This window comes from Lynx canadensis, chromosome F2 (genome assembly GCF_007474595.2).
Source record: "Lynx canadensis isolate LIC74 chromosome F2, mLynCan4.pri.v2, whole genome shotgun sequence".
Lineage (NCBI taxonomy): Eukaryota > Metazoa > Chordata > Mammalia > Carnivora > Felidae > Lynx > Lynx canadensis.
Window position 1 is genome coordinate 38,558,465 of NC_044320.2, and position 12,843 is coordinate 38,571,307.

The 12,843-nt window shown below is 35.7% G+C and overlaps 1 protein-coding gene across 1 annotated transcript in view; it reads left to right on the forward strand.

Moving 5' to 3' along the window:
• The window catches only part of STK3 (serine/threonine kinase 3), a 288,672-nt gene that overhangs the window by 188,826 nt on the left and 87,003 nt on the right, over positions 1 to 12,843 (forward strand). Inside the window, exon 9 of the mRNA XM_030304020.2 lies at positions 12,512 to 12,704. Coding sequence (XP_030159880.1) covers positions 12,512 to 12,704 — 193 coding nt within the window. The remainder of the gene's footprint in view (positions 1 to 12,511; positions 12,705 to 12,843) is intronic.

A 12,843-nucleotide genomic window follows, 5' to 3' on the forward strand; every position in this document is an offset into this window, starting at 1 on the left:
TAAGTTGCTGCTTTTCCTTAGACTCATTTGTTCACCCTCATTTGCCTGATTAACTCCTTATCTTTCAGGAGTCATCTTGGCCATGATTCCTCTGGAAAGGGGGAACCTTTCATGATGCTCTTTTAAGCTTCAGCTGAACAAGTGCTTCTATATGGTTCCTAAATGTACCCTGTGTTTACCTCTATGAGAATATTTATCTCACTTTGTCTATTTTCTACCTCTGTCCACTAAACTGTATGTTTCTCTGGGGTGCCTGGGTGGCTCAGCCGGTTGAGCGTCCGACTTTGGCTCAGGTCACGATCTCTTGGTCTGTGAGTTCGAGCCCCGCGTCAGGCTCTGTGCTGGAGCCTGGAGCCTGCTTTGGATTCTGTGTCTCCCTCTCTCTCTGCCCCTCCCCTACTCATGCTCTGTCTCTCTCTCTCTCCGCCAAAAATAAATAAACATTTAAAAAAATTTTTTTTAAACTGTACGTTTCTCAAGGACAAAGACTATATTTTAGTACACTGCATGGCACACAGAATTTATTATATAAATATGTAATTTTTGATTCATCAGCTATATATATTTACTTATCTTTATAATACAACCTTTATAGTAGATTCTACCTGACTTTTACCCCTTATTATTTAGCATAGTGCCACACAATTATCATCAGTACAGAATGTATTTGCATTTAAGGTGCATACTGGTACTGAAGTATTTTCCTTCAGCAATTCTTAAGCCAAATGTCATAAATATTTGGTTGGGGGTGTAGAGGAAGATTGCTTGTTTTTTGCTTCCCTGATAACTCCTCTGCTCCAGAATTTCATTTGTATTACATAAATCATACATTAAAATGAATATTGCTAGTAGTCTTCTTCTGAATTGTATGCTTTGGAGAGTGATTTCTCAAAATCATTTTATATTACATTTCTAACTTTACATAAGTGATGTTTCTTCTGTTAAGTGTGTATTAAAGTTTTTATTTGCTATTAAACACTATCATAATGGAATAGAAAAGGGACAGAAAAGAAAGGATGCAGGAAAGAAAAAATTCTTTTCAAAGACAAATTAGCCCTTGTTCTACAAACATAAGATATACAATTGTAAATCTTTTTTTTATTAAAATTTTTTAACATTTATTTATTTTTGAGCTGTCAGCACAGAGCCTGATGCAGGGCTCAAACTCATAAGCCATGAGATCATGACCTGAGCTAAAGTCGGATGCTTAACTGACTGAGCCACCCAGGCATCCCTACAATCGTAAATCTTTTAATATAAAACAATTTAGAATGCAATGATAAAGTAATATGAATGTTTGATATTTCCTGTTGTATGTTTCTGTCAATTTTGTGGAATCAGCAACTATTCACTGAGCTCCTGCTATTGTATGGAAGTCATTGGGAAGATTCCTGAGTGTAGGCAACCTGTCCTTTAAGAAACAAATATTGCTTATTTAAAAATATAACTTGTCTATACTTATATTTTAAAATATATCAGCTTAAGACAGGGAGCCACTAGCCTCTTTCTGAAAGGTATTGATAGTATGTTAGTAAACATAATAACCTGTTTTATGAACCTGTATTATCTGTAAATCTCCAATTAATGGAATTTGTTCTAGTGTTTTGTCTTTGGTGCCCTCTTGTGGATTTTTTATAAACTGCTTGTAACAACAATTTTTAAAGGTGTTATTTTTATTTTAAAATAGTTGTTTTTTTAATTTTTATATTTTGTTAGTCTTTTGACATCATTTTGGCTCTAAGAGAAAAAAGAAAAACCATGGTTAAGGTTGCTTTTACTTTTTAATTTACTGTATTGTATATCAGTATTATGCACAGGGGATGTAAGATAATCTTTTGTTTGGAAACTTTTAATATAATGCCAAGAACTTGTGCAGTCTTGCATCATGGAGCCTCTGAAGTCCTGCCCACACGCCTTCTCACCATTTAGGCTTGTACTGATGAACAAGTCTTTTATGACTTTTGGAGATCTTGAATGCTTTGATGTAACTCTAAAACATGCCTGTGAACATGCAAAAAGTTAGGATCCATGAAGGCAGAAGTTTCTGTTTGTTAAAGACAGGTATGTCAAAGACAGCAGCTGAATAAGCTTGTATGCTGGCCTTGCAGTGAAACAGAAGGACCACCTACTTATAGCAACTGAGAAGACAGTTCATTCGTTGGACAGATTCTCAGATACTGTAGATCTTAATAGCTTTTGTTGGTAAATACCAATTTATTACCTTTTTCGGCCTGTCAGACATTGAAGCGGTGCTTAAGGGCAGCTGTTTGAAAGAGAGTATTTTTGATGTTTTTTCAGTAGTTCTTAGCTCAGTTGGGTTGAATGTGGAGCTAATGAGACCAGAGTTAACCAGCTGCTTCTGCTGTGAGCCATCTCACTGGTAACAAAGAAACAAGATTTGTTGGTAAAGGGGCAATGGGGTAAGTGCTCTTCTTTACTGTATTTGGAAGTGGAATTTGAAGATAATGTTCCCGTGTCACTTCAGTACGTTCACCTTGCTGTAGCAGAGAGGTGTTTTTAGTTAAGTGGTACAAAGCCCTCTTTTTGAATGTGAGACATAAAAGGAAATGTGCAGTAGTACCCTTTCATTTTTGCTTTTACTAATTCAAGTAATAAGTCAAATTTATCATTGACACAGGTTAGCAGTGTAACCAACAACCTCGGATTTTGTTATGCACAGGGAGAAAAGTGAAAGATTCCTGCCATAGTTTTCCCCAGTTTTATGTCCATTCCCTTGAAGTTGCACCTTACATGCCTTGTTGATTTCCTATTTGACCCTTTCACCACAAATTGATTATTAGATTTCAATGCCTTCATCATGTGAGAAAGTGGCAAATTCCATTAAGTCATTTTTTGGTTATAAATAATTGGCATTATTTATTTTATCTTCTCTATCTTTTCAAATTAGAACCTTTCACACTTTTCTCGAGTCAGTTTCATCTCTTTAGGTTCAGAGTATTGGAGTTATTTTGATAATTTGACCAGAAAGTTTACATAATCTATTGATTCTTTCAGGATTTCTTTCAGATTCGACTTGTGATTCCTGTTTCTGTAAACCTTTTAGTATAGGCTGTGATTACCTCAAATCTGGATTTCAGTAATAACCTTCTGACTCCAGGTTCTCTTTCTCCAGTCTTGTCTTCCATTCATTCTTGAGTCTCCAAGGTTCCAGTCAGTCCTCTGCTGACCAACCTATTCCATTTCTCAGTGTTGAGAGCACTCTGTAAACTGTAGGTCATTTGTTAATGCAGTCAGAATGACTTAATGCCTTCCCTTCTAGACAGAATTATTTCTACTTTTGTGCTTGTTTTTTTCCAATCTAAAATGCCACTGTATACTCTTTACTAATTTTTATCCCAGAAATTTTTGTCTTAGAAAGATGCAACTTTCTAAGTTGACTAACTTAATTTTAAGGGAGAAGGGAGTCTTACTTCTGGTGTTTGTTGTTTCTACCCATTCTTGATAGCTTGTTCATTCATTACTTATCTTTTGGATTGTGAGCTCAACTCTAGCTGGGTTTTATTTCTGAGAATGATTATTTCTGGGTTGATGATTGAGTTTGAGTTCCTGTCCAGGGTGGATATTTTTGTTTGTTTCCATCAGGCACCCCAGGTACTTCCATAGTGGGACTGCATTAGGCTAATTTCTCAGCATGAAGTTCCCCACACCTTGTGGGTAACGTTAGAAAGCCAAAACCCATAACTATACCTTCTAAAAGGAAGCCCCGCCACCACCCACTTCCCATCTTTACATAAAGCCAAAGTGAGACAAACAAGTTTGCATGTCTTCTCTGCCTTTGAGTACATTTCTTCTTGATCACCCTTTCACTGAGGATGTAGACTTTCAAGATCCCCACCTTTATGCAGGGGTTTCAGTTCTACTGTGGAGAGAACCCAAAGACTTGTCGCTTGTTCCCTTTATCCACTAAAATGGATACCCTATTACCACCCCACCCCCATCATCTTATGCCCCTAAGGCAGCCCCTGAGGTCAGATTTAGGTTATTCTCACTGTTTCCCAGCTCTGTTTGGGGCCCTTGGGGATTTCCTTTAGTGTCTCAAGAGTTCAGTTATGCATTTATAGTATGTTTGTTACATTTATTATTTGCTGTTTTAGTGTCATCCCTGATTAGCACCTCTAAGAGGTTTGAAAGATATCCAGACCACTATAATATTGCAGCTGTTTATATAATTGGTTCATTTATATATTTTACACGTTCACTTTTTTCCTAAAAAATCGTTTTGGAAAAAAAATAAAAGTAAATTTTGTATGCTGTAGCAGAATGTATCCTCAGTGGAATTCTCTAGTTGAATCAAAACCATTAAGATCACTGCTGTATGCTGATAATGTGCTGTTATGTAATTGTACTAGCAGTAAAGATGTATTTAATATTTCAAGAAGGGAAATAAAATAGAGTATTTCCAATTAGAAAAACACGTATTTAAGGAATAGTCTATCTCATCAATGTTACAAATGGCAAATGCTTTCTAATGTGTTTATGTGAATATCTTTAATATCAAAGAGTAGCTGAATATTTAGAAAATCCTTTAAAGTAGTAGATCTTGCATATATCGGGATACCTAACGCAAAATCTGATTATTTCTCAGACTGTTACAGCATAAATCTATCTTAGCAATGGAGTAGGATTTCCTAATAATGTTTTCAAATATTTGTATTCCATGTGGATTTTATGATTCATAACCTGGATTATCATCAGTACTCTGTTTTGCATTCCTGGCACATGACCACTGATTGAAATGCTATTGTATTCCTTACTGGAATTGGCTGCTTTCTACAGTGGAGAAGCATCTGTTCCACAGACCTTTTTCTATAAAGTATCAACATGTTTTTCTTCTGCTTTTCTTTTGTGAGGAATAACAAAATATATATAAATGAAGTGTGACTTTGGAAAAACATTTTAACTGTTTTATTGTAAAAATGTTAAAAGCACCAAATGGAATTTTAATAATAATCTAAAGTACCAGGAATAATTTCAGAGTTAATGATTTTTTAAAAGTAAAAAGTATTGCTGAAAAGTTTTTACCATCATCACCACGTTATTAGTGTTCGAGTCTTCAAATTTCATAGAAACTGGTTCTCATTCCATCTGTACTTTATTAATTACTGTTTGGGTGCCACCCTCCCATTAGTGAATTGGATCCTCATTCTTTTTTTTTTTTTTTGCATTGCTCTTTTATTTACTGTCAATTTGTAAATTAGATTAGCATCCTTTAGCAAAGTGACTGTCAGTGAAGATAATATGCTATAAGAGCAATCGCTTCCAAACTTGATTTATTGTTTTTATAATTGTATAGATTGTCTGGGCCAGTTGTGTGAATCCAGAAGTGCAGCCCTCATTATTGTAGATTCAAATCTAATATGGATATAGGAAGACTAAGAGTATTGTTGCCCGTCACCCAAATGTTATGTTAATTGTCACAGCACTGAATCTTACAAGGATGAGAGACAAATGACTCACACATATAAAAATAGATGCAGTGTTTTGGGAATTAAACTGGTTGCAAACATGATAAAATAAGGTACTAAACTAGTAGTTGATATTTTAAAAGAACTGATAGAAAATCAGTTGTTTCCTTTCTTCCTCAGTGGGGTCTACTAGAAAGAGTAATTCCAGGTTTTTTTATTAGCTTTCGGACCAAGTACAAATCAGTTTATTTATGTGTATGTCAGTTTCTTTATCTTTTAGCAAAAATGAGACATGCTCCCGCTAACCACTATTAAATTCAGCTAGACCTGAGAAATGCTGTAAATAATTGTAAAACTTTATAAAATTGAAAGTTAGATCTTGGGCTTCAGAATCAGAATGACCTAGTTAGAATCCTTATTCCTCTACTTATTTGTTGTATGACCTTAGACAAATTATTAAACTCACTTGAATTTCAGGTTCATTGTTTGCAAAGTGGGGTTAATAATATCTCACAGGATGAATAAGAGGATTAAATGGGAATAGCCTACAAAAAGTTTTTAGCGTAAGTTCTTCTACTCATTGGTAACTATTTTTATGACTATTAAAAAAATGATCAACTAATAATTCTAGTTAATAGCATTATTTTCCCTCTCAGTTTCTTCAGTTGCCATTCTATATTTTATTTAAAAATATTTTTTTAACATTTATTCATTTTTAAGAGACAGAGACAGAGCATGAGCAGGGAAGGGGCAGAGAGAGGGAGACAGAATCCGAAGCAGGCTCCAGGCTTGGAGCTGTCAGCACAGAGCCCTACACGGGGCTCAAACTCACGAACTGCAAGATCATGACCTGAGCCAAAGTCGGATGCTCAACTGACTGAGCCACCCAGGCACCCCAGCCATTCTGTACTTTAAAATAATAAGTTAAATAAAATTCTCCCGTAGAACCTTGTATAACATTGTCCTCAGTTCTGTGCTTTGGCACTACGTCATAATAAGGGCTTTAACATTAGTTTAATAGATTATATAGTAAGAACAGGCTTTGTGCTGGATGCCAGGAATAGAACTGTTAACAAGATTTGGTTACTGTACTTACAGGTTTTAGAATCTAATGGGAGATTTGGACAAGTCAAGTATATAGATAATTGTAGTATTGCGTAATAAGCATATGAGTGGCATAAGCATAAGGTGCTCTGACAGTACAGAATATGGCACTTAATTCAGTCTTGGGGTGTCTGAGCTGAGAAGGGATGTCTGAGTGTGGCTTTGCTGTAAAAAGAAGCTGTAATATAAAGCAGTCACCCAAATTTGTGTGTATTTGTTACATACATAGTATGTATCCTTTTGACCTAATTTAAGGGCAGCCTCCTCTGCGAGGCTTTCTTCATTTGTGAGAGGCAGAGGTAGAGGTCACTTTTCTCATGGTACTTAACAAATCGCCTGGTAATTTATCCCTCACACATCAGTCAGTTTCTCTTAGACATCAGACTCCTTAAAAAACCAAAATGGAGCAGAATTTTTCTTATTTATCTTTGTATCTCCAATGCCTGGTCTACTCCTTGACATACTACAAATTTACAATAAATCCTTGCTGAATGAATTAACAAGTGAAAATATAAATTGATCCATTTATTAAATAAGTTCTTATTAAGTACCTATTGTGTGATAGGTATTCTAAGCATTGGAGATTCATCGATGAAAAAGAAGCCTCTGCCTTCATCAAACCTACATTCTAGTGGTAGAGAAGCCAAGTAGAGGCTATGAAGAATACAGAAGGATAAAAGATTGATGGAGACGTTGCTTTCAGCTTGGTGGTCAGAAAAAGCCTCACTAAGGTGGTGACATCTAAGTAGAGACTTGAGTTAAGTAAAGAATAAAGCTGTCTTGTGGAGGAGCATTCCAGGTTGAAAGATCAGCCAATTTTTTTTTTTTTTTAATATAAAGCAATTTTATTTTTTTTTTAATTTTTTTTTTTTATATATGAAATTTATTGACAAATTGGTTTCCATACAACACCCAGTGAAGATCAGCCAATTTAAAGGCTCGAGGAGGAACATGCTTAGAATGCTCAAGAAACAGCCAAGGATGGAACTTGGTGAGTGAGAAGGAATGTGATAGGAGATAGGATTGGCAGATGTTACTGAACCAGATCACATTTGGCTGATAAAGATTCTGGATTTTATTCTAAGTGTGATAGGAGGCCAAGAGCAGGGTTTTGAGCAGGAGAGTAACATGAAATGATTGATTTATCTTTTGAAAGGATCAATCTGCCTTTGAGAGACTAAAGTGGGCAAGAGTGGGAACAGAGAAAACTATGCAGAGGCCATTTTTTAATGGTTTTTAACAGCTTATAATTTTTAACAGTTTATATATATAGTTTACATGTATAGTTTATAATTTTTAAATCATACAGTATAATTGTACTGTTTTTAATAGTACAAATAAGAGAAGATGGTTTCACGAGAATGGACCAAATAATTTGTGTGGACTCTTTGGGAATAGGCGCTGGTGACATAAGCTGTTAAATTTGTAAGCCTGTACCTCTAACTTAAGCATTCAAGTGGATCAAAATTTAAATGTAAGTAAGATACATGCATTTAGTGGAATAATAGACTAAGAAATATAAGAACTAGTTTCTTACTCCCACTTTGCTTTTAAATAGATATGTGTCCTTAGGGATGTCTCTTGCTTTCTATGAATCTCATTTTTTTCATAAATAAAATGAGGGGTTGAATTGTTAAAGGCTCATGATTTTATAGTTCTGTGTAAAGTAAATATGTAATGAATGCTTACTGTATGTGGAATACCAAATGAAACACTGGAGTAGATTCGGAGGTACTGTAAGGTATTCTTATCTATAAGATACTTATATTTCTAAAAGATTTTACAAGGCAGTTATTCACAATATGAGATCATAAATTTAAATGCAAAAGTGTGTGATGCAGCTTATAAATTCTATAGAAGTTTAGAAAAGAGGATAATTAATAAGGACTAAATTAGCCATGAAGGTAGTAGATACTTGATCTGGGACTATAGGATTTAGTTGGAATGGACAGAGAGGAAAGAGCATTCTGAGTGGAGAAGAAGACGTGAACAAAGAAAGAACAGGTCTTAATGAGCATAGCGTGATATGGGTTTATAGCAGCTGGAGACTCAGTTAAGGTTGGCCCGAGTAAAATGGAGGATATTTGTACAGTGGGAAAATAGGATTGGCCAGATAAAATAGGATAACATAGAAGACATTAAAATGAGGCAGAAGTGTTTAGCTTTTAAGGCAGGCAAGAACTATGGCCATTAGAGATTTCAGTAGGATATTATGGTACAATCGTTTTTAAGAAAGATTCGTATGGTATGTGGGCTTTGAAGAAAGTGTGAAATTACTTTGTTCTAGTAATATGTAGGCATTTTGCATGTTTTTTCTCATTTAATCATCATAACTCCAATGAAAGAAACTAAAGTTTAGAGAGTTTAAATTGTTTACCTAGAGGTCTTATATCTCTTAAGTGATTCAAGCCAGGAATCTGTCTGATTCTAGAAGGTCAGGGTGGGAGAGACTCTTCAGTCAGGGAGCTTTTCTTGCATTCACCCAAGTATGAGGCAATCAGGAATTTACTCAGTAACAGTTGATATACAGAACTCTGTTGATATAGAGAATCAAAGACAGAATGAACCTAAGAAGACCTGTTGATTTTTTTACTCTTGGGTAGCTAATGCAAATTACTGTGCTTTGTAGTGGTCGTTGTTGGGGATGGAGGCAGACAGGAGAGACTAAAGAGGTGGATGAGATGATATCTGATTTGGGATTGTCGAGTTTTAAACGTCATTAAGCATTTAAGTAATAAGTTCAGGAAGATTTCGGGATTTGGGAGTCTTCAACATGTTAGATAGTCTAAGCATAAGAGTGACGAAGTCATCTAAAAGAGAAGCTGAGAATAAACTGAGGGTTGATGGGGGGGTGGTAGGGAGGGGAAAGTGGGTGATGGGCACTGAGGAGGGCACCTGTTGGGATGAGCACTGGGTGTTGTATGGAAACCAATTTGACAATAAATTTCATATTAAATAATAAATAAATAAATAAATAAATAGATAGATAGATAGATAAATAAATAAATAAAAGAGAACCTTGTGAAAGAAGCACAAAAGACTTTGAGAGATATGCTGAATTTATCATGCAGGTTCAGGAAGAGGAAGGGCCATCAAACAGCTGAGAACTATACAGATGTTCCTATTCTCTGTATTCGCATTTGACCTCTGTCAGAATTAGGTTTTGCTTGTTTCTACCTAAAGTGGAATGTATGTAAATGAATTTCACAGTATGTATCAAGTTTTTCCAAGTAGCATTTTGTCTGGTTTCTCAAAAAGAATTTGTTAGTTTATTTTTATGGCCCAATTTCAGTTTATCTTTTGACGAACATTCTAAAGAGCAGTTTTTGGTTCATATTTATGTGACTGATTTGATCTTTCTGTGAATTTACATTTAAAAACTAATGGCTATGATAGGACAATGAAAACACAGGCAACAAAAGAAAACAGATAACTTTGACTTTATCAAAATTAAAAACGTGTGCATCAAAGGAACCATCGAGAAAGTGAAAAGGCAACCTACAAAATGGGGAGAAATACTTGGAAATCATGTATCTGCTAAAGGGTTAATATCTAGAATATACAATGATCTCCTGTAACTCAACAACAAAAAACAACCTATATCAAAAATGGGCAGGGGCGCCTGGGTGGTGCAGTCGGTTAAGCGTCCGACTTCAGCCAGGTCACGATCTCGCGGTCCGTGAGTTCGAGCCCCGCGTCGGGCTCTGGGCTGATGGCTCAGAGCCTGGAGCCTGTTTCCGATTCTGTGTCTCCCTCTCTCTCTGCCCCTCCCCCGTTCATGCTCTGTCTCTCTCTGTCCCCAAAATAAATAAACGTTGAAAAAAAAATTAAAAAAAAAAAATGGGCAAAGGACTTAAATAGACATTTCTCTAGAGAAGATATATGAATGGTCAGTAAGCACATGAAAAGATGCCCAGCATCATTAGGGAAATGCAAATCAAACTACAATGAGATACCACATATCCACTAGGATGGCTGTTATCAAAAAAACTAGAAAATAACAAGTCTTGGTGAGAATGTGGAGAAAATGGAACTTTGTGCACTGTTGGTGAGAATGTAAAATGGTGTAGCAACTGGGAGCAACAATTTGGTGGTTTCTCAAAAATTAAAAAAGAATTACCATATGATATAGAATTGCACTTCTAGGTTTATACCCAAAATAATTGAGAGCAGGGACTCAAATAGATACTTGTACACCAGTGTTTATTGCAGCATTATTTATAATAACCAAAAGGTGTAAATAGCCTAATGTTCATCAACAAATGAATGGATAAACAAATGTGGTGTGTGTGTATATATATAAATGGAATATCATTCAGTCTTGAAAAGGAATGAAATTCTGACTTGCTATGACATGGATGAACCTTGAAAACATGCCAAGTGAAATAAGCCAGACACAAAAGGCCATATATTGTTTGATTCTATTATATGAGGTACCTAGAATAGACAAATTCATAGTAACAGAGAGGAGAAGAGAGGTTACTGGAGATTGGGAAAAGGGGAGAATGAGGAGTTATTTTTTAATGGGCACAGGGTTTCTGTTTGGGATAATGAAAAAGTTCTGCAAATGAATATTAGTGATGATTGCATAATACTGTGAATGTACTTAATGCCTCAGAAATATGCACTGAAAGTTATTAACATGTTAAATTTTATGTGTATTTATCACAATTTTAACAAGAAAAAAGCTAATGGCCTTTGTACGAAGTTTTGTAAACATGACTGTTAGAATAGTGCCAACATGTTCTGTCTTTAATGTGCTGTCTCATATTTTTTTGGTCACTGTATTCTTTGTTTTGCATGTGTTGGTAATTTACCTATCTTAATCCTTATTTTAAAAATAGCTAGGGGCGCCTGGGTGAGTCAGTCGGTTGAGCGTCTGACTTCGGCTCAGGTCTTGATCTCGAGGTCTGTGAGTTCAGCCCCGCATCGGGCTCTGTGCTGACGTCTCAGAGCCTGGAGCCTGTTTCAGATTCTGTGTCTCCCTTTCTCTCTGCCCCTCCCCCGCTCATGCTCTGTCTCTCTGTCAAAAATAAGTAAACATTTTTTAAAAATTTAAAAAAAAATACATTGAAAAAAAAAATTAAAAAAAAAAAAAAAAGGGGGCGCCTGGGTGGCGCAGTCGGTTAAGCGTCCGACTTCAGCCAGGTCACGATCTCGCAGTCCGTGAGTTCGAGCCCCGCGTCAGGCTCTGGGCTGATGGCTCAGAGCCTGGAGCCTGTTTCTGATTCTGTGTCTCCCTCTCTCTCTGCCCCTCCCCCGTTCATGCTCTGTCTCTTTCTGTCCCAAAAATAAATAAACATTGAAAAAAAAATTAAAAAAAAAAAAATTAAAAAAAAATAGCTAGCAGCCTTCTATTTCATCCAATAGAAATTCTGTTGCTTGAGCTTTAATTACCTAAAACTTTAGATTATTTTGGATAACTTGGGCTCTTATGATAACATTTGTATGTATGTCTGTATATTAAAATTAGCTATATTAGTATTTTCATTATTGAAAGCGATATTGATATTATATTAAGTATATCAAGTTAATTATATTACTATAATGTATTATAAATTAATATTATTAAATATATCAGATATATTAATATTACATTAAATTAACATTATATTAAATTATTTTGAAATATAGTAATAACATTAAGAGGGAGATGGGCAAAATGGGTGAAAGGGAGTGGGAGCTACAAGTTTTCAGTTATGGAGTAAATAAGTCATGGAGATGAAAGGTGTGGCATAGAGAATATAGCCAACGGTAGGGTGATAGTGCTGTGTGGTGACAGACAGCAGCTACACTTGTGGTGAGCATAGTATAATAGATAGAGATGTTAGATCGCTATGTTGTGCACTTGAAACTAATGTAACATTGTGTATCAACTATACTTCAATTAAAAAAGTATCATATGCTTGTCATATTGTGAAGAATTAAGAAATCTGGCCGTTTTAGAAAAGTCTTCCTTCACTGCAGTATTTTGCTTGCAGGATGAAGATGAGCTGGACTCCCACACCATGGTGAAGACTAGTTCAGAAAGTGTGGGCACGATGAAGGCCACGAGCACGATGAGTGAAGGGGCCCAGACCATGATTGAACATAACAGCACCATGTTAGAATCTGACCTGGGGACCATGGTTATAAACAGTGAAGACGAAGAAGAAGAAGATGGGACTATGAAAAGTATGTGTCTTTTTCCCAGTGAATATTAATTTTCTTTTTTTTTTTTTTTTAATTTTTTTTTCAACGTTTTTATTTATTTTCTTGGGACAGAGAGAGACAGAGCATGAACGGGGGAGGGTCAGAGAGAGGGAGACACAGA